At 42.7% G+C, this 20,694-nt stretch overlaps 1 protein-coding gene across 1 annotated transcript in view; it reads right to left on the reverse strand.

Moving 5' to 3' along the window:
• Positions 1–8,013: 8,013 nt before the first annotated feature.
• LOC137422715 (zinc finger protein 536) overlaps positions 8,014–20,694 on the reverse strand; it is a 167,389-nt gene continuing 154,708 nt past the window's right edge. The window contains exon 6 of the mRNA XM_078772601.1: positions 8,014–8,099. Coding sequence (XP_078628727.1) covers positions 8,014–8,099 — 86 coding nt within the window. The remainder of the gene's footprint in view (positions 8,100–20,694) is intronic.

The following is a 20,694-nucleotide window of genomic DNA, read 5'->3' on the forward strand; positions in this document are numbered from 1 at the left end:
TCTCTGATTCCATAGTATCTCTCCCGGGCTACTCCCTCCTCCGGTATGATAGACCTGAGCCTCGTCCTGGAGGCGGGGTTGCTATCTTTATCAAAAACTCTCTTCCTCACTCGCCCTGCACTGCACTCTCTCCACCTCACCCCCAGGAATACCTCTGGCTACGGCTTCCCCTTCGCTCCCACCTCTTGTTCATATGTGTGTTGTACCGTCCACCAAACAGTGATGACTCCATCTACATCTCGCTGTCTGATGATATGGACCAACTTCTATCTACTCATCCCAACTCTCTCTTCCTCATATGTGGTGATTTCAACTGTCATCATGCCAGTTGGCTGGGTGTGGGTACCTCTCTCACCAGCCATGGCTCCTCAGCAAAGGACTTCTCCGACTCACTGGGACTGACACAATCTGTCAATTTCCCGACCCGGATCTCAGTCAACGGAACATCTTCTCTTCTGGACTTGGTTATGACTAACTTCCCTGAAAATGTCTGCTGCTCTTCTTCTGCTCCGATCGGATCATCTGATCATGTCCTTGTTAAAGTGGACATCTCTCTGACCATCCTCAGGGAGCCTGCTCAGCGTCGACGAGTCTGGCATTTCACTCAGGCCAACTGGCATGGTCTTCAAGCAGCCATCAATCATCTGGACTGGTCTCCCATCTCTACCACCTCTGACATCAACTCATCCTGGGAATTCTTCCAAAGTAAATTGCTCTCTCTCATGCACAGATTTATCCCATCTCGTCTTCAGTTGTCATACCCTTCCTCCCGTCCATGGTACACGGAATCTTGTGGTGAGGCTGTTGCCCAGAAACAACTTGCCTTCGTCTCCTGGAAAGCAAATCCAATGGAAGGAAATCTCATTTCCTTTCAGAAAGCCCGAAACAAGTGTGTGTCCACCCTCAGGAGAGCCAGGAAACAATATCTCTCCGTTCTCAAGACCGAACTCTCTTATCTGTCTCCCTCTTCCAAATCCTGGTGGCATCTGGTCAAATCCGTTTCTGGTGTTTGTTCCCCCTCCATCCCCTCCCTTACCTCAAACGGCTACACAGCTGACTCCGCACGTGAAAAAGCTGAATGCCTCAACTCTGTGTTTGCCTCTAAATCTTGTGTCCCAAACCCATCCCTCTCTGTACCCACCATACCCAGTCGTACCCTGCTGCTCCTGGACTCCGTGTCCTTTCCTCCTGACAAGGTGGAAAAGTTTCTGTCAACCCTCGACTCTGATTCTGCAACTGGACCCGACGGCATCAGCCCACAAGTCCTAAAATCCTGCTCTGCTGCTCTATCTCACCCTCTCTCTGTTCTCTTCACCCTCTCTTTTGCTCAAGGTCAACTGCCATCTGCTTGGAAATCAGCCAACATCACCGCTTTGCACAAAAAAGGTGCAAAAACAGATCCGAGCAACTACAGACCAATCAGCCTTCTCCCAATTATCAGCAAAGTCATGGAATCCATCATTGCTTCGGATATGAAATCTTTCCTCTTCTCCAATGGCTTGATCTCTGATCATCAATTTGGTTTCAGACCAGATCACTCTACTCTGGACATGCTGCTTCTGCTGTCTCAACAATGGATGGAGGTCCTCAATGCCAAACAGGAAATTAGAGCTGTCTCCCTCGACATATCACGTGCCTTCGACACGGTCTGGCACCCCGCTCTGCTCACCAAACTCTCCTCCTTTGGTATCCATGGAAATCTCCACGCATGGCTGGCGGACTTCCTCTCTAGTCGTCGTCAACGTGTGGCCCTGAATGGGTTTCTCTCATCTCCTCTTCCTGTTCAGGCTGGAGTTCCCCAAGGCAGTGTTCTGGGCCCCGTGCTTTTTCTGGTCTTCATCAATGATCTCTCTGACTCTCTCGAAAATCCTCTCTATCTCTTTGCTGATGACTCCACTCTCTGCCGCTCCATTCCTCTTCCCTCAGATCGGCAGTCTGCTGCCTCCTCACTCTCTGAAGACCTGGACAAAATCACAGACTGGTCAAACAAGTGGAACATGTCTTTCAATCCTGACAAATCTCACACTCTTACTATGTCTCTCCGAAAAGATCGACTGGACAACCCTCCCATCTACTTTCTCAACAATCCTCTCCAAGAAGTTCTGTCGCTCAAGATTTTGGGTCTCACTATCTGCCATGATCTTTCTTGGGAAAACCACATTTCCAAGCTGGCCTCCAAAGCCAGTCGCCGACTGGGCATCCTCCGTCGTGCGAAGTCCTTCCTCGGCACACCTGAGCTCCTCACCACATACAAGGCTTTCATCCGCAGCTCAATGGAATACTGTTCTCCCCTATGGGCCGGTGCTCCTGCCTCACACCTAGCTCGGCTTCACGCTGTTGAAACCAAAGCTTTCAGAATTATTGGAATCTCCCGCGATGAAGCTATCTCTGAGGGCCTTTCACTCACTCACCGCAGGCAGGTAGGTGGTCTTTCTGTCTTCTACCGACTCCTCTCCGGCCTTGCACCCCCAGCTCTCTCTGTGCTCTGTCCCCCAAATATTCCTACAGGTCGCACAAGATCTGCCAGCAACCCTCTGAGGGTTAAACTGCCGAAATCTCGGCTCTCTGCTCACCTTCACTCTTTCATTCCTCTTTTCTCCCGCCTCTGGAACAAACTCCCTCACTCCCTTCAATCCCACTCCTCCCTCCAGGTCTTTAAAACAGCTGTTCACCACCATCTCTTATCTTCCCCCATCCAAAACCTTGATCTTTTCTACCCCCGCTAATTCACCCCAGATCCACCTTGTTTGAAATTCCAACTTCTTTCCTGGAAGTCCTGGCAGTGTCCATATGTTTTATACCTCTCCCACCGCCCCCTTCCCACGCCCCCCGCCCCCCCAAAGCCCTCGCCCTCTCTCAGATCTCTCGATGTCTCCATGTCTCTCGGTCCCTGCTCTCAAATGTTGTGTTTGTGTCCTTCCCCCTCTCTCCCCATCTTGTCTACCGCTCCCTATGTTATATGTTTTATGTGTCGGTTTGTCTTTCTGTGTGATTAATGTTCGCTCTTTCACGAGCCTCGATCTTGTATACAAAAAAAAAAAAAAAAAAGAAAAAAAAAAGGAGTAGTTGGTATAGGAAGGGGAGGAGGAGGGGTGTAGGGGAGGTCTTTATAACAGCCAATATAATCACAACCAAGTTTAACACACATAATGGGGAAGACTGAGAAGTAAGTGAAATAGAAGGTACTAATTTTATGGAGTGGGGGAGGGAGAGGTAGGTGGAAGAAGGGGTCATGGGATCTCTATAATCGGGGTCTGGCTAATTCACAGACCTATGGGCCGCAGTGCAACAAAAAATGTTTTTTTACCTTGCAAAGCATGTATCATGCGGCTAGTATGCAGTGAAACAATGAGTGTATTTAACACTTTCCTGGAAATATCAAATACTATATTTTTTAGGTTCAGTATGTTCTCAGTATATTGTATCTAAATAATGTGCAACAGCATTCAGATGAAGAGAGTCATTATGAAGAAGATGACATGGTCATTGAGGAGGAGACCACCTAAAATAATGAATTCCTTTTGATCACATTATATGCGATTTTCACCTAAGACCTTTTAAGAAGCGCTTTATACGTCATGTGATTAGCTGTCATTTTTTAAATTCTTTCTAATCCCTTGAAAATGGTACTCATTTCATTTGGCCTTTTCTCATTGAATGAGAGGCACGCCTGCCACTTTTGTGGCCATCACAAGAAAAACAACTTGCATTATCCTTCTGGAAGGCAAACCTATTGTTGACAACCTGCTATTTCTCCACACAGCTCAGAACCATCATGTATATATCCTAGAAAGAGTCAGGGCCCAACATAAAGATCTGCGATCCAAATTCCCCAGCCTCTCACCATCCTCCAAAGTCTGGCAGGAACTGGTCAGATCTTCTATGTCGGGTACACATTCCCTTTCCATTCCTTAGCTCCTGAAGGATGTAGTCATGCTGGATCGACACTGCCTGAGTAAAAAGCAAAGTTTTCAACTCTATCTTCACTCAAAAGGCCAATATCCCAAATCAATCACTTCCTGTACCTACCGTTTCTACCATTACAGAATGTTTCCTACTACATGTGGACTTGCCATCATGGAGAAGTTTCTCACCCAGTTTGACACCTGTTCTGTAACTGGTTCTGATGGCATGAGTTCTTTAATCCTCAGGAACTGTGCTTCAGTCCTATCTTATCCTCTCTCCTCTCTCTTTCACAGGTCCTTATTGGTGCTTTGGAGGATTGCTAACAAGCGGTGGTACTGTCCTAGAAGAGGAGATGGTCCATGGACAAACCATGGTCATGGCATTCCAAAAGAAAACAAATAATTCTCAACTCCCTCAATTTCTCTTAGAGATTGGTGATGGGCCTCGGTGATAGCACAAAAGCTACAATGTGCTCCCATTAAACTTTTTTCATATCACGAAAGTGACCTGCAGATACTCCAGCTTGCCAGGCTCTCCTTCTTCTAGTCAGGGATATAGAACTCGATCTTGGCCCACACATCTACATATACCCGATGTGAAACAAACCAATCACCAGAAGGCATTACTCACTAAATTGCAATAGTTGCCTATTGCATCGCAATTGCATCACAGTTGCTCATATACTAAATTGCATCACAGTTGCTCATATACTAAAAAAATTAAAAGGGTGACCTCCAAAATGATTGATGCACATATCTTGCAGAAATAACCCAAATGTATGTTGGTATTGGTGAGATGAGAAGCTTCTATGACGAACTAAAATCTGTTTATGGCCCCACCTTCCAGACTCAAAGCCCTCTGAGAATCTCTGATGGTCAAACCCTGCACATTGGCAAAGACTCTGTCCTGGATCGCTGGCCAGAGCACTTTCATACCCCTTTCAGTGCTGACCAGACAGTACATGACACTGCCATCAATCACATTCCTCAACTACCTGTCAAGGTTGAACTCGACATGGGTCCAACACTACAAGAAACCACCACTGCTATCAACCTGATGAAAAACAACAAAGGCCCTGGAATGAATGGAATTCCACCCAAAGCTTTGAAATATGATGGACCTGTACTACACTCCAAGCTCCACAGATTATTTGTAGCTTGCTGTAAGCAGGGCAGAATTCCACAATATCTGCGTGATGCTGTGATCATCATCCCGTATAAAACAAAGGAGACAAGTCGGACTGTTCCAACTACCATGGATCACCCTTGTTTCCAGTTGGGAAGATTTTGGCTAGAATCCTCCTAACAGGCTTGTGCCTGTCATAGCAAAGGAGATCCTCCCAGAGAGCCAGTGTGTCTTTAGAGCACACAGAGGTATGACGTACATGTTTTTTGTGCTCAGACAAATACAGGAAAAGTGCTGAGAGCAGAACAAAGGACTATATGTTACCTGAATTGACCTTACCAAGGTTTTTGACACTGAGCTGGGATGGTCTCTGGAAGATTATTGCAAGGCTTGGATGCATACATGATTTCCTTACCATGATCAGACAAATTCATGAAATTCAGCATGTACAAGTTAAGCAGAACGGCATCTTTTCTAGTCCCTTCCTGATTTCCAATGGTGTTATGTGTTATAGGCTGTGTTCTTGCCCCCACCTTGTTTACTGTTTTTTTCTTTAGCATGATGCTCTGGTAGCCAAGTGACTGAAACTTGGAGGAGGGTGTCTACATTTGTTTCCAAACATATGGAAACCTATTCAACATCAGACAACTACAGGCCTACACAAAGAATACACACCAGTTCATTCACAAGCTCCTGTTCACAGATGGTGACTGTGCTCTGGTGGCTCATATACAGTCTGATCTGTAGCACAAGACCTCCTTTGCTCATGCAGCACAACTGTTTGGGCTTATCATTAGCCTGAAGAAGGAGTCTCCACCAGCCAGCTCTATGCCAAGCCTAAAATTCACCACCAAGGATAACTTTTGAGGGAACTGAGCACCATCCAACAGTTCACTTACCTAGGTAGTGTCATCTTGTGTGATGCCATAATCAATGGGGAGGAAATTGATAACAGGCTATCTGAAGCCAGCAGTGCCTTTGAGAGACTCTTCAAGCATATCTGAAAAACAAAACAACCTATGCACGCAAACCAAAACTAAGGTTTACAGAGCTGTTGCCATTCCCACACTCCTTGATGGTGCTGAGTCATGGGTCACATACCGCCGGCATGTGTGCCTCCTTGAGCACTTCAATCAACGCTGCCTATGCACCACCCTCAATACCTGATGGCAAGACATTACCAATGTGGAAAAAATCCAACACCACCAGCATAGGGGCCATTCTCCTGAAAACTCAGCTGAGATGTGTAGGCCATGTGGTCCAGATGGACAACAGTCGCCTGCCCAAGCTGTGCTTTATGGGGAGTTAAACACCAGAAAACTCGACAGAGGTGCTCCATATAAGAGTTTCAAGGATTGAATGAAGAAGTCCCTCTCAATCTGCAAAATCAAGCATCAACTGTGGAAACACAGGCTAAGGATCATGCTGCCTGCTGACTTCATATCAAAAGTGCAACAGCCCACTTTGAAAACCAGTGAAAATAGCCAGCAACAATGACAAGAGGAGGCGAAGAAAAGATCAACTCCCACCTATCAACAATCAGATGTATATGTGCAGCCATTGCGGAAAGGTCTGTCCCTCAAGAATAGGTCTTGCCACCATCTTCAAGCCTGCCATCGTCAACCACCTTCCTAAAATATTTTGTCTATGAAGAACTACTAACACAACATAAATTATTTTTTTTTAATGCACCTGCTTACCTCCCACCCACTATACTATTCACAATGAACATGCGGCTGTTTACTCAGTAACGTTCTACCTATCCCCATTTCTACCAACAACACTCACCCAAAACCCAAACCCACTCACTTTACCCCAAACCACAGTAAACACCAAATGATACTTTTACAATTAAGCATAATTGGCATTCAAAATAAGGCTACAGAACTCCAAAACTTCTTAAAGACACAATATTGACCTGGCACTTATACAATAATCCAAACTTATTGCAACCAAAACATTCACACGTAGATTCCCAAACTCCTCTACATTCAGACTAGACAGACTCAATAATAGAGGAGATGGTGGACTCCTCACCCTCAGACATCAAAACGTCGCATTCACCAACACAACTTACAATCTATACCAGGAGGCCTATATATAATAGGCTAATGCCCTTTTTTTGTCTGTCCCACCTTGAAACATAGAAACGCTCCACGAAGAGAGAAAATATTCAGCAAAAGCTTCTTCAAAACAATCCAAACCTCCGGGGAAATTATAATTTTTTATATCTGATCAAAAATTGAACCTGGTGTTACGTGTTCCTCTACAATCTCCTGGTCTCGGTACACCTCCGAACCCCGAGAGGAGCCACGGCAGAAAAATATGTTACTCTGTGTTAGAAATCAATAGTGAAACCACACCAATGATTATAAATGAACAAATAATATATTGAAAATCACACAGGAATAATGGTACAACAAATGGCAATTAAGAGTGCACTCTATATACCATTAATAAAGTCAGATAACTCACTGCTCCTAGCGAGTGAAAAGGGCACTCCTCAATGTCTCTATAACCTTTTCCAACGCGAATGTGATTCACTCCAGCGGTCGCTAAAACGATATCCAGTCGAAGCCCGAATCTCGCTCTCCAGTCGATATTCGAATCGCGTACAGTTGACAATGGTGATCGCCCCCGCCGAAACTGTACAACGGCGCCCTTCAGAGGGGCGCCTTCACTGCTCACTCAGCGAACCGCAACGTAATTGGAGACGAAGCGGTCGCACACACACATCCCCGACAAATGGTAGGATGTTGGGGTGAAGATGACGCGAGGCAAAACCTTTGTAGGTGTCCGAAGCGCGGGGTTCAAAATGGCCGACGGCTCTTACTTGAGCCGATGCGACTCGGCGAGGATTCGTCGAAATCTCAGCGCCCAAATCTGACTACGCAGATTCTCCACTCCAGCGATAATTCCTATCGCTGGATGTCCCTTCAAGGAACTCAAAATTCCCTCGCGACTTTCGGTAGACCAGCCTCGCTATGGAGCCTTGACGTCACGCGTCTTCTCCAACTTTCCTCGCGCCGCCTCTTCCTCTTCACCTCCTCGTCTTCCGGTTCGGTTTCCTGTATCATTTTAAGTTAACCTTTTTAACGTTAGATAGCTGTTCCTGAATAATAAACCTTTTGAGAATAATAATAGTACATAATATCAGAAATATGTCAAGTGGGTGAAAACCACAACAGCGGAAGTGACGAATCAGTAACACTGGGCAGTATATAAGGCAACATACCACTGCTTCGATCGTTCCCAATTTTTTTATTTTTTTGTTGCTGTTAAGAAATATGATGATTTTTTAAATTCACAATACTCTATACAACATATTTAATAAGCTAATGCTGTCTGTCTGTCCCTTTCCCTCCCCCCTCAAAACAATGAAATGCTCCTCGGAGACAATACTTGTGTAAAAGTTGCTTCAAATGAATCCAAACCTACGGGAAAATTATAATACTACCTAAATTTAGTTATTTCAATGAGCGCAATAATAAAAGGCTTCCTTAAATTTAAATTTAAATTTTTATATTTTATATATATATATATTCTTTTACTACGGGCTTCCAGGTGGTATGAAATAATACAAATTGATAAATACTACAGATTCTTTTCTCCATCCAAATCAAAATGGGCAAAATGCTCAACCACAACCAACATCTACATTACCACCTCTAAACTCTTGTCCACCAGCATTCCAGCCCTCCCTTAAAAACTGAAAAAACAACCTAAACTCATACTTGCTGGCAACTTCAACGCCAAAAACCCTTCCTGGCTCTCCTCCCAAATAAGAGGCTCCCTCATCTTGGAACAGTTTGATGAACTGCTTATTGTAAACAATCTCTCCTGCAGGACTTTCCCAAAGTTTCTAAGTGACAACTCTACTTCCCTCCAAATGACCAAACATTATGCACTGCACTATTAGCTGCCAAAACGTTCCGAAAAAATAATTAATGACCTACCGTTCCGATCACCTCCTCATCATCATCACACTTCATCTTGCAAATAAAATTCCACTCACCAATAGAAAAATAAACAGCAACTCCAAAAAATGCAACTTGCCACTATCCACAGCACAAATAGAATATGATCTCTTTACTTTTCACATACAGTCCTACAAAGCAGTAGGCCATTTCCACAAAAAAATAATAGCAGCAAGCAAGTAGCATATTCCTCATCAGCAAACCCTCAGCGTGGAGGATGATCTCTTCCACAGGTTTACACTATCAACAACTACGGATCGAAGCTCAAGTATGGCACCAGCAACATCCGACATAAATATCTAAGATACAAATAACCCAAAAACAAGGCCTTCAGGATCATAACAGGATGTACAAAATCCCCAAACGTCCATCACCTCCATGCCGAATCAAAAATACTCCAAATCTAGCATCATTTGATGTGTGAGGTACAGGTTTTTTTAATCAGTAGCATACAATCCTTTACATCTCCGCACCTTTATGTTAAACCACACCTGGCAAATTCAGAGATTCAAAAATATTCCACATCTCACTGCTACTGCAATATATTCAACAATATCCCATCTCTTCCCCCATAAAAACACTATTCAAAAACACATCCACAATCACCAAGCGAGCTCTTAAATCCAACGTTAACTACGAAATGAATAACATCCTAAAAGTCCCTACTCCGAAAATACACAACACAGAATAAACTCTCTCACGAGAAATGACACTGCACCTGGCCAAATTGTGCTGTTGTCACCACCAATCCATCCAACACTTTACACAAGATTCACTTCAAAGAAAACCCACAATACCCACACCGAAACACGGCTAGACACACTACAGCCCAACTACTCATCACATGGCCTGCAATCAGTCAACACAGACAATCCTTCAACATTACTTCACAAAAAATCTCTGGAAGCGACTCGTTGACGTTGTCAGATACCTTAGGTGCATTGGCTTTGTAACCATGTGACACTGAGGTTACAATGTCGACAACAGATCCTCTTGGATGGGTACCTTCCTCCATCTTAAAAAGTTGCAAGTATCACTCCTTTCGATAAGAAAGGTTCCAAAACGGATTCCCTGAACAACAGACCTATCAGCATTTTTCCCATTGTAAGCAAAGTAATCGAAGTCCACCATTGTAGCTAACCTCAGACACTACCTCTTCCCCAACTCCCAAATGTCTGACAAACAGTTTGGCTTCCAACCAAAGTTTCACTAGTCCACCTTGCATATGTTACACCTAACACAGCATTTAATAGCTGCCCTGAATCATAAGGAAGAGGTAAGAGCCATCTCGTTTGTACCTGTCAGGCCTTTGATACTGTCAGGCATCCAGTCTTGATTTGAAAGTTGTCTTCATTTGGTATTCAGGACCCCATGTATCAGTACATGTCTGATTTCCTTCCAGAGCTGAAAAAGCAGGTCAGCCTTGATTGGGTGTGTGCTTCCACATGATATTTCCCATTAGACTGGGGTTCAACAAGGTAGTGTCTTAAGACCAGAGACATTCCTCTGCAGCATCAAGCTCATCATGAAGTCCAAATCCTCCATAAAGAGGTCCACATAATATGGTTCTCCACTCTAAACTGGTGCTCCTGTTTTCCACCTTACTCCTCTTTAGGCAGTATAAAACAATGCCTTCTGCACCATTGGAATCTCAAGGGAAGAGGTGGATTCCCAAGGACTATCACATACTCTCTCACCTGTGGCATGTTGGTGAGCTCTCTATTTTATATCAGCTGAGACATGGCCTTCCTCCTCATTCCCTCTGCCCTCCCCTAGTCACTCCAGCCAGGTCTCATACATTTCCCAATAATCCATCACCTGTTCACCCTTCCAAAGTCGAATGTGGTTATACCACCTGCATTTATTCACCCCCTTATTCTCCATATTTTAGAATAGTATCCCTGTGTGATCTGTTGTCTCATCCTCCACACAAAACTCTTTCAAATGTGCTGCCCACACTATACCTCATGCAGTCATCCATGCACATTGCACATCCATGATATATTCTACCCACACTAATTACGTCCCATCTTGCTCTTTTCCAGGCTATTGTTACTCATTTTGGTGGCATTCCATCTTTCATCTTGTATATGTTCACCACCACCTCTCTCATAATACCCCACGGTAGTTTGTGAACCTGCTGCCCTTTGTCGTTCAGCTCCTCCATGGGCCTAGATTTCTATATTACGTCATGTTCCACAACCATTGTGCTAACGTTTAACATTGTTACAAGGCACTTCAAATGCACTTCCGCCTGTTGTTATTCCACACTGGCATGGAAGTTTTTTCAGCAGATTTCATTGCTCCATAAAGGAACAAATTCAGGACCAGGCAACAACAAACAACAACAGGCATTTTAAGGCCATTTTCCCTGCTAGAGTGGGGGTTAGCCTTGCTGGCCCCATGACAATCTTCTCCATTTTGCCCTATTTTCTGCATTTCAGAGCTCAGAAATAAACATTCCATCAATTGTGAGTTTATCCATCATATATTTCACTTACTTTTCAGGGTTTCCTCTACTTGAGGTAAGATTTGCTTTTACTTCTGTCTCCCTGGTTATTGTCTCCTCCCTAGTTACATGATTGTCTCACTATGAAAGTAACCCACAAATGTCTACGTATTTACTAAATTATACGATACAATACGTGGCTGCTGTATTTTTTTTAAGCTGTAAATCACAATTAACTTTTCGACACCTCATAAATTAATATATTTGATAAGTCACAGAATATTAGATGAATTATTTGATAGAACACACAATATGATGACAAATGTTAACATTGGTATGCACTGGATGTTAATTAAACTGTTGTTGATGAGATAAGATTTATGATGGATCTCATTGGATAGACTGTATAACAGCAACCTGAAGGCTTATACAGGATGATCTAAAATTAAGTCCCCATTTTAAATATAGACAAGTCAGGAGACGACGATGGTTCACGAGCGAGCGGTATTCAATGACAAAGGTCAAACCCGACATTGAAAATATATAAATAGGAATGTATTATCTGTTATGAGACTAGTTACCTACACAATACCGAAAATTCGGTTCGATTCCGACAACTTTGAAAATTTGACCTTTGTGACCTTGAAATGTCAAAACGAAGGTTACTGTCCTTGAAATGAGATAGAAAATAATGTATAATCAGTTATGAGGTTAGTTAGCTACACAATACCGAAAATTAGGTTCGATTCCGACAACTTTGAAACTTTGACCTTGGTGACCTTCAAAGGTCAAAGGTCGAGGATTCTGAAATTTGTGGGAAAACTTGTATTTCATGATGGATGTGATAATATAAGATCATGTACGACATTTCACCCAATCAGGAAGCGAACAATGTAATAAAACCATCAAAAATCGACTTTTCTAAATTTCGTGACCTTGTGACCTTGATCTTGGGGCGAAAATGAAAAATCGAGCTCCGTGGGGCTAGACACATGACATTGGCCTAACCGAGTACCGAAACCCCTGTCAGATTCCACCAAACCCCTCGGAGAAGATGTAGCTTGAGCTCGATTACCCCCTAAAAAGACATCTTTTTCGGGCGTCGCTCCGCCCACAATGGGCGCAATACGCCCACTCTAGGCAGGACACAACTAGATCATGATATCAACCTCCCACCCAAGTTTCATCAAGATCGGATGATATCATCGGGTAGTTATGCTGCAGACAGACAGACACACACACAGACAGACGCACACACATGACGAATATAGTGGTCATTTGATAACTCGTGAACCAAAACACTGTTCATATTATAGCAGGTACAACATTAATTTTAAAAAAATGGAAAGCTTGTTTATTGCAATTAATATTATTTTTACCTTTGCCACCGAGGCTCGATGGGAGTTATGTTTTCACCCCTGTCTGTTTGTTTGTCTGTTTGCGAACAGGATATCTCAAAGAGTTGTGGACGGATTCGGACGAAATTTGGTGGAGATGTTGCATATTTGTCAAGGAAGAATTGATTCAATTTTGGTGAAGATCCGGATCCGTATCCGAGAATTTTTAAGTGATTCTTCACCATTGAGAGATAGGGAAAAAACAATATATAGCACGATATCTCACAGAGTTGTGGACTGATTCAGACAAAACTCAGTGTACATGTTGGTTGTGCGAGAAGAACAAATCCATTCGATTTTGGTGAAGATCCGAACTGAGATCCAGATACAGAATTTTTTAAATTTTTTTAAAGTGATTCTTCACCATTGAGTGACGGGGGCCAAAATGATATACAACAAGACATTTCAAAAAGTTGTGCACTACTTGCAACAACACTTGGTGGATGATTTGGTAAGATGACAAGACAAGTGATTCGATTTTGCTTAAGCTCCGGATCCAGATATGACCTATCAATGGGATACAAAACGTAAACTGTTCAGCCTGGCGGAGGCATGCTCTCTACCGAGTTCCGTTCAAGTTTTCTTTGCTTTCGGATTTATCCATTTTGGCTGAGCGGTCAACTTTTGCTCAAAAAGCGTGAATTGCCGTACGGTATGAGGTTTGGCAATCTGTAATTGCAGTTCAAAGATGGTGGTGGCAAGAAATGGGAAGACATGCCACCTTGGATCCAAAAACGATTAAGACCTGTCACCAAAAGCATATAACTGGTTCATTCAAGGATGTAAGAAGATCAGGAAGACATCCCACAGCGAGATCACCAGAAAACATTGATCGGGTACGAGACATATTCACAAAGAGCCCAAATAAGTCGATCAGACAAGCGATGAGAGAGAGTGCAACAAGTTATCGTGAAATTCAGGCAATTTTGAAGAAGAACCTAGAGTGGGAACCATACAAACCTCCATATGTTCAGCGGTTGTTTACAGATGATTGTGACAACAGTGCTCCAAAGAGTTTTGTGAACATTTCCTTCAATAGATTGATGACTGTCCAGATGTGACAACTTTATCTGGTCTGATGAGGCTGTTTTCCAAGTTGGTGGTTTTGTCATCACTCATCAGGCATAACTGCAATTACTCAAGCGTCAGGAAATGGTGAAAAAATGATAGTAAAGCGCAGCCAAAGTCGGCCAAAAATGCTTGTTTGGTGCGGAATGACTTTAATCCAACTCATTGGAACTTACATCGTCCGCAATGGCAGATTGGCAGCAATTGCGAACAGAGATTGCTGTTTGCAATTGCTGCCAATCTGCTTGGGTGAAATGACAGACTCGCCAGCACTGATGCAGCTCTCTGGGAATAGCCAGAGAGATGTTGACTCTCACAAGCACATGATCAGATGAACCAATGGGAGCAGAGCAAGAGCAGGAGACATTTGCGGGAAGTTTGTCATCACCAAGTCCAGAAGGGAGGATTTGCCATTGGGAGAAAGTTCTCAGATTGGAAAGTTCTCAGATTGAGTCAGTCCTAAGGAGTCACAGAAGTCCTTTGCTGAAGTGCCATGGCTGGTGAGAGAGGTACCAACACTCGGCCAATTTGCATGGTGGCAATGGATATTGTCACATATGAGGAAGAGAGTTGGGATGAGTGGTTAAAAGTTGGTCCATGCTGTCTGAGAGAGACATGTCGATGGAGCGAGTCATCACTGGTTGAAGGGCGACACAACATACAGACGAACAAGAGGTGGGAGCGGAGGGGAAGTCGCAGCCAAAGTACTCCTGGGGGCTCGAAGGTGTAAGATCAGCACACAGATTGTGAGAAATTGTGTTATCAATGTAAAGTGCAACTCAACCCCAGGGCTGGGTTCAGGCCTATCAAACTGGAGGAAACAATAGCCAAGGAGAGACACTATGGAGTCAGGGACACCCTATGGGAGAAAGTATTCTGTTAAACAGATGATTTCCAGTTTATCATAGGCACGGTGAAATTTGTAAAAAAAATAAAAAAATGAACAATGGAAGCATTTCATGTTAATGGCGGGCACTCATTCTCACTAGACATATTTTGGTATGCTAAATCCGAACCAAGTGTTTGCCAGACTCTATTTTGCGCTTATAACTCTTTAAGTACTGCCTCAGTGGTCATTTTGAAATACAGTGGACATGGGGTTAATACATATTCTAAACTTCTCAGTCTGTTGTGTATTACAGTTGAATTATAGAGCCAACAAAACCTTAGAAAACTGAAATATTGGTGAAATGAAGACTGTTGAAGCTATGACAGAATATTTCACAAAAAAAACAAAATAGAATATGGCCGTAATTTTGAGTCGGCCATTAAAGGGTTAAAACTCAGAATCCAATGTGGCAGACACTTTAATCACACTCAGCATATCCTAAAATACAAAGTGACCCTGAATGACAACGATTACCATGAAATTCTTCCAACTACCCTTTTAAAGTCCATTTTTTAAAATTTGTCCTCGACTATCAGCAGCAACCTAGATTGAGCATGAGGCCTCAGATTGGAGCAGATGCCTCAGATGTTTGAGATCCACATTGAGGAACAAGGGAGGAGGAATTGGGAGGATTCGGGATGGATGGGAGGGTGGGAGGGTGCAGGATGGGGGGAAGATGGGTGGGGATGGAACGGGGGCAAGGGGAAGCTGAGTAGGTCGGATCGGGATAAGGGGGAAGCTTAGTGGTTCGGAAAAAGGGGGAAACTGAGCAGGGCGGGATGAGGGGGAAGCTCATGAGAGTGCACGGGACAAGGGGGAAGCTGAGAGAGAGGAAGGAATGAGGGGGAAGCTGAGAGAGGCTGGAATGAGGGGGAAGCTGAGAGGGAATTGGAATGGGAGGAGGGGGGCAGCCGAGACAAAGAAGCTTTGAGGGGGAAGGTGGGGGAAGCTTGGATGAGGTGGGATGAAGGGAAGCTTTGAGAGCTGGAGTGAGGCAAAGCTTGAAGAGGGTGGGTGAGGGGAGGCTTGTAGAGGGACGGGTGAGGGTGAGGCAGAAAGAGGAAACATGAAATTTAGGGTTGCTGAAGACTGGGACAAGTATAAGGGGTGGGGTTGGAAGGATGCAGGCTTGTAGGAGATGTGGGGGTGGTTACTGACACGGAGGGTTTGACTGCAAAATAATGTAAAGGGGATTTTATTGTTGTGCTCAGACAACCTCTGCAAACTGGACTTCTTAGGATTCCCATATTTAACATTCTGAGATAAAGATCATGGGATGGGTGGAAGGAATATTTGTTGAAGGCATGGAGAAAGGTCGTGCTATAGGAAAGGGAGGAGGGTTGATGGACGAAGAGCTTAGGTGAGAAACTAAACAGGTTTGTTTAGGAGGAATTGGGAGGATTCCTAAACTAAACAGGTTTGCAAAATGTGAAGAAGAGGAAGAAGAAGAAGAATAGGGGAAATAGATAATGATAAAGAAGAACACATGGGGTACTACTCATGATCAAGAAATTAATTTGCAATTGGTCACCGGTTACAACATCAATACAGATTTTTATTATGGACCCGAGGCATCAAAAGCAACATAAATAGAACAAACAGTTCAAACGGAGCACCTTGCCGCCATTAGAGCATTTAAATTGAATCAGATGTGGCAATAAATGTGAATTGTTGCTCCCAGCTTGCTGGCTGGATGACAGAAGACGCCATTTGTGTTTTTGCCCCCCACCCCCATTTAGAATCCCATGCGGGCATGGACAACTTGCTAGTACGATATGCACGATACGATACAAGGTCCGATTTAAGATCGACGAAAACACAAACAGCAAACACGGGGACAATAATATAAAAGAAAAACACGACGGATCTGGTTCAGAAAACTCAGCTTGGATTGAAGTGTAAAGAGCAGCTGCAGATTCGACCTACATTTACAGCAACCCAGAACCGGAAGTGTTGGCATCAGCTCTAGCACAGGTGTGTGATTCAAACAATAATCACAGGCTTGCACCGATGTCTTGGGCAATTGAATAGAAGCAAAATACCTTGCGATTTATAAATAAACTGGAGCTCAATAAAGTCTCACTCATCAATGATGTCAGGTGTAAATTACTAGCTCACACCTGAAAATCACTCAAGTTACAGCAAAAGCAACAGGTTGGCTGATCTCATGGTTCACCTGTTATCAGTACATTTACTGATACTTGAGGTATTAGAGCAATGCTTTGAGAATGAGTTAAAATAGACCCTTGAGTTAAATAATATGCAGCTAAAGGAAATTGTGACCAGGTAAATATGTTTCTCTGATGCGTCACTTTGGGTTTGGTGTATAGTAGATTTCACAATGTGGATTAATAAAGCTTTGAAAGATGCATCCCATCTTTCCTGTGGCAGGTTGGGATTAGAAAATCCCTTAAGGAATGCATATTACACTGTTATATTCCTTATCTAAACTTAGTTGCGGAAAGGGTGATTGGTAGGTGGCAGCAAGTTAATTACACTTGTCAACATGGATGAGAGATTCAAATAGAGTCAAATATAGTCAAGGACAGATTTCAAAAAAAAAAAAAAATCTAAATATCAGCATGTAGGGGGAAATGAAACAGCAGCCCTTTGGAGAAATGGATGAATGGATTTTATATGGCTTCATTAAGGCACATAATACCTTTATTCTAAATCTATTGTGTGAAGCTCTATTGTCTCCACTGATAGCATATCTAAATTGCAGATTCCAAGACGATATTGCCAATTAAATTACACAGTGAAAGAGAAAAGTATCATTAGCCTTTTCTTAATGCTTTACAGTTGAAATATGTAAAAAGATAATTACAGTGGCTCCAAAGTGATTCATATAAGTTTATATTTAAGTCTAGGGGCAAAAAGGTTGTTCAACATTGCTTCAAATTTTCAGGTATGGATTTGTAGAAGTGAAGATGCCCAACGCAGGGAGGGTTGGGTGAGATCGCCCTCCTCACATTTATGTACTCCTCGGTCCTTTTCTTCAGTATATTTCAGAACTTTCTTTTTAAATTGTCTGCAAACCATCACGCAGACTGCCCTCTGGTGCGGATGTTCAGGATACTGACGGAACTACAGAGTTCATAGAATACCTTACCCCGCACTGTCTTGAGAAAAAGAACATAGGAAGGGTATTTTCAACTCTTGCTTTGCGTTTCGGAGCACGATCTATGTTAGCTTTGTCCGTGAATCTTTGAATAACAGGCGCGAAGGTGACCATACGAAGCCGATGGGTCAAACGCAACAGTCCAAAGCTGAACCTTCCGTCAACTCGAGAAAATTACGATTTTGGAACGATCTTTGAGAAAAAAAAATGCACTTAAACAAGCATCTTTTGGATGAAGATAGCTCTGTGGTTGCATTGCTAGGCGCCGGCATTTTCTGTGAATCTCGCTATTACTCCACCCCAGAGCGTGCGGTAATTTTAATTGGTCGAGAAAATTCTGCCCAAGTACCGTACAGCTAAACTGGAGGTTTTTGGAAGTGCAAACAAGGCGATTGAATCGAAAGTTTACCACCCATTTTGAAACCTCCTTAATTAACACGTTAAATTAGTTATTCATGGCTGTTTTTTGTGGCTTCATGACAATCCCAAAAAACAGTACGTTTCCTGTTTGGAATGATTTTCAATTTTGTTTGACTGCCAGACTAACAGACAGACTGAAGCTATTGCTTTACTCCGAATGTGCATGTGCGCCCCTACCAGACACCATATAATTTGCCAAATAGGATAATAAATAGGCCAAACACATAGGATAATAACCATGACCAATAATGTTTTAGGGGTGGGGATGTTGGTTGTAAGCATCTTGATCCATCTTTCCCTACAAGGACATCTTGCTGCATATATTCTATTAGTACACCCGTTCCTTACGGGACCAGCACGAAGGGGCATTCCTATCTGGTGTATATAGATTACAGTAGATCTAGGGTCAGGCCTCAATAACATCAGGGGTGTGTTTATTTACCAAGTTTATTGTAGAGTGCTCAGTTTAAGCATTCGAGCAAGGACTCCATTCAAAACCGTTGATAAGGAACGGTTGACTTGGCAAGCGCTTGGTAACTGTTTGGGAACTGAACACACCCCGGGTTTCCTCCCTTTCACTTTAGTGTTAAACAGCATTAGTGGCTGTTTCAAAAGGTAATCATACGTGCTTGTGGTTTATAATATTTTTTTACTTCTGGTGGGGAGGGCTCCCACCAAAACGACATGATAAGCTATTTGAAAACGTTAACAAGTCATTTATTCAAGCAAGAAAAACCCCTTGGGGAGGGGGAGATATTATTAGTATTGATATTATTTTGTAATAACATTAATATGATGCTATTATATTTAGTGTTGTTGTTATGTTTGTTATTAGAAGCAGCCTTGACAAAATGTCACGATTAAGCTATCTTAACACGGATATACACCTCAACACACAACCCCCTTTAGGGGGAAAACACCCTTGGGGTGGAGAGGGGGAAAGTTAAATTGTTACAACCTTCATCGTGTTCAGAAAACTTACCTTTAGTCTCCCTGTCAAGTTTGATTGAGATTGGATAAGTAACGACCAAATGTATTGGGTCAAAAATTGTCAGACAGACAGACGGACATTAAGCAAATTGTGTATTTTAGTATTAGTTGAGATTGGTACAAAATGTGACACAATTCTGACCCATGGTAGGGCAATGAGTCAGGTCCTAATCTCTCAATAATTTTAGCTGTTTCAACAATATTTTGTCATTCAATATTTTTGGATAATGAATGAAATTTTATTATAACATCTGCTGATAACAATCTCACAACTAGAAAGAGCAATCAGAGATTGCAAACCCTCACCAGGATGTGTTTTCAGTGGTTTTTAGGGCTTTTGTGTTAAAACAAATATGACGGCCGAACCACGTGATGGATGACATCATTATTATTTTCTCCACCAATTTATCCCAACATTATGCTCAAGAAATTTCATCTTGATCGGATGAAGTTTTGTACTTGTCGAATAATGACGTCATAATGGAGGCACCTCTGACATCATCATTAACAGATGTGTTTCCACATGGAGAGTTCTTTACAATGAGCCATGTGTCATTTTTTTTATATGCAGCGCTTTCAGAGATATAGAGGTGCAAAGTTTTTTGGTTTTTCCAAGATGGCGGCCGAACCACGTGACCTATGACGTCATCATTTTTTTTTCCTCTACCAATTTATGCCTATATGACGCTCAAGAAATTTCATCTTGATCGGATGAAGTTTTGTACTTGTCGAATTATGATGTCATAATGGAGGCACCTATGACATCATCATCAACATATTTTATTCCCCATGTAGAGTTCTTTATAATGAGACATGTCTAAATTTTTTCTATGCAGCGCTTTCAGAGATATAGAGGTGCAAAGTTTGTGGGTTTTTCCAAGATGGCGGCCGAACCACGTGACCTATGATATCATAATTATCATTAAAAATTATACAGGTGGAGTTCCACCTATGGTGAAAATTTCCTGTCAATCGGACCAACGGTTGCAGAGAAAATCATATTTATTCTGTGCAGACAAACAAACAGACAAACAAATGGACTCAAATGCAATACCCTCTCCTCAGGCGAGGGTAATTAATTGATAGCACCTGGGCAATAATGGGAATGGAAGGAAGACTCTCTCCTGGAAATGTTTGAAACTTAAGATGTTTTCAGCCTGGAAATGTTTTATACTTCTTTTAACATGCGCAATAACATCGCAATGTCTGCTAAGCATTATGGGTATGGAAGAAAACAAGGAAGATCTTGTTAAGCAATCACCAAATAATGCAAGTGGACTCCTATGTAGCTGATACAAAATGTTCCTTAAAAACGTCTTTAGGACATGTAATAAGTTTTCCATCACAATTAC

Source organism: Myxine glutinosa, chromosome 2, assembly GCF_964187855.1.
Source record: "Myxine glutinosa chromosome 2, kmMyxGlut1.1, whole genome shotgun sequence".
Taxonomy (NCBI): Eukaryota; Metazoa; Chordata; class Myxini; order Myxiniformes; family Myxinidae; genus Myxine; species Myxine glutinosa.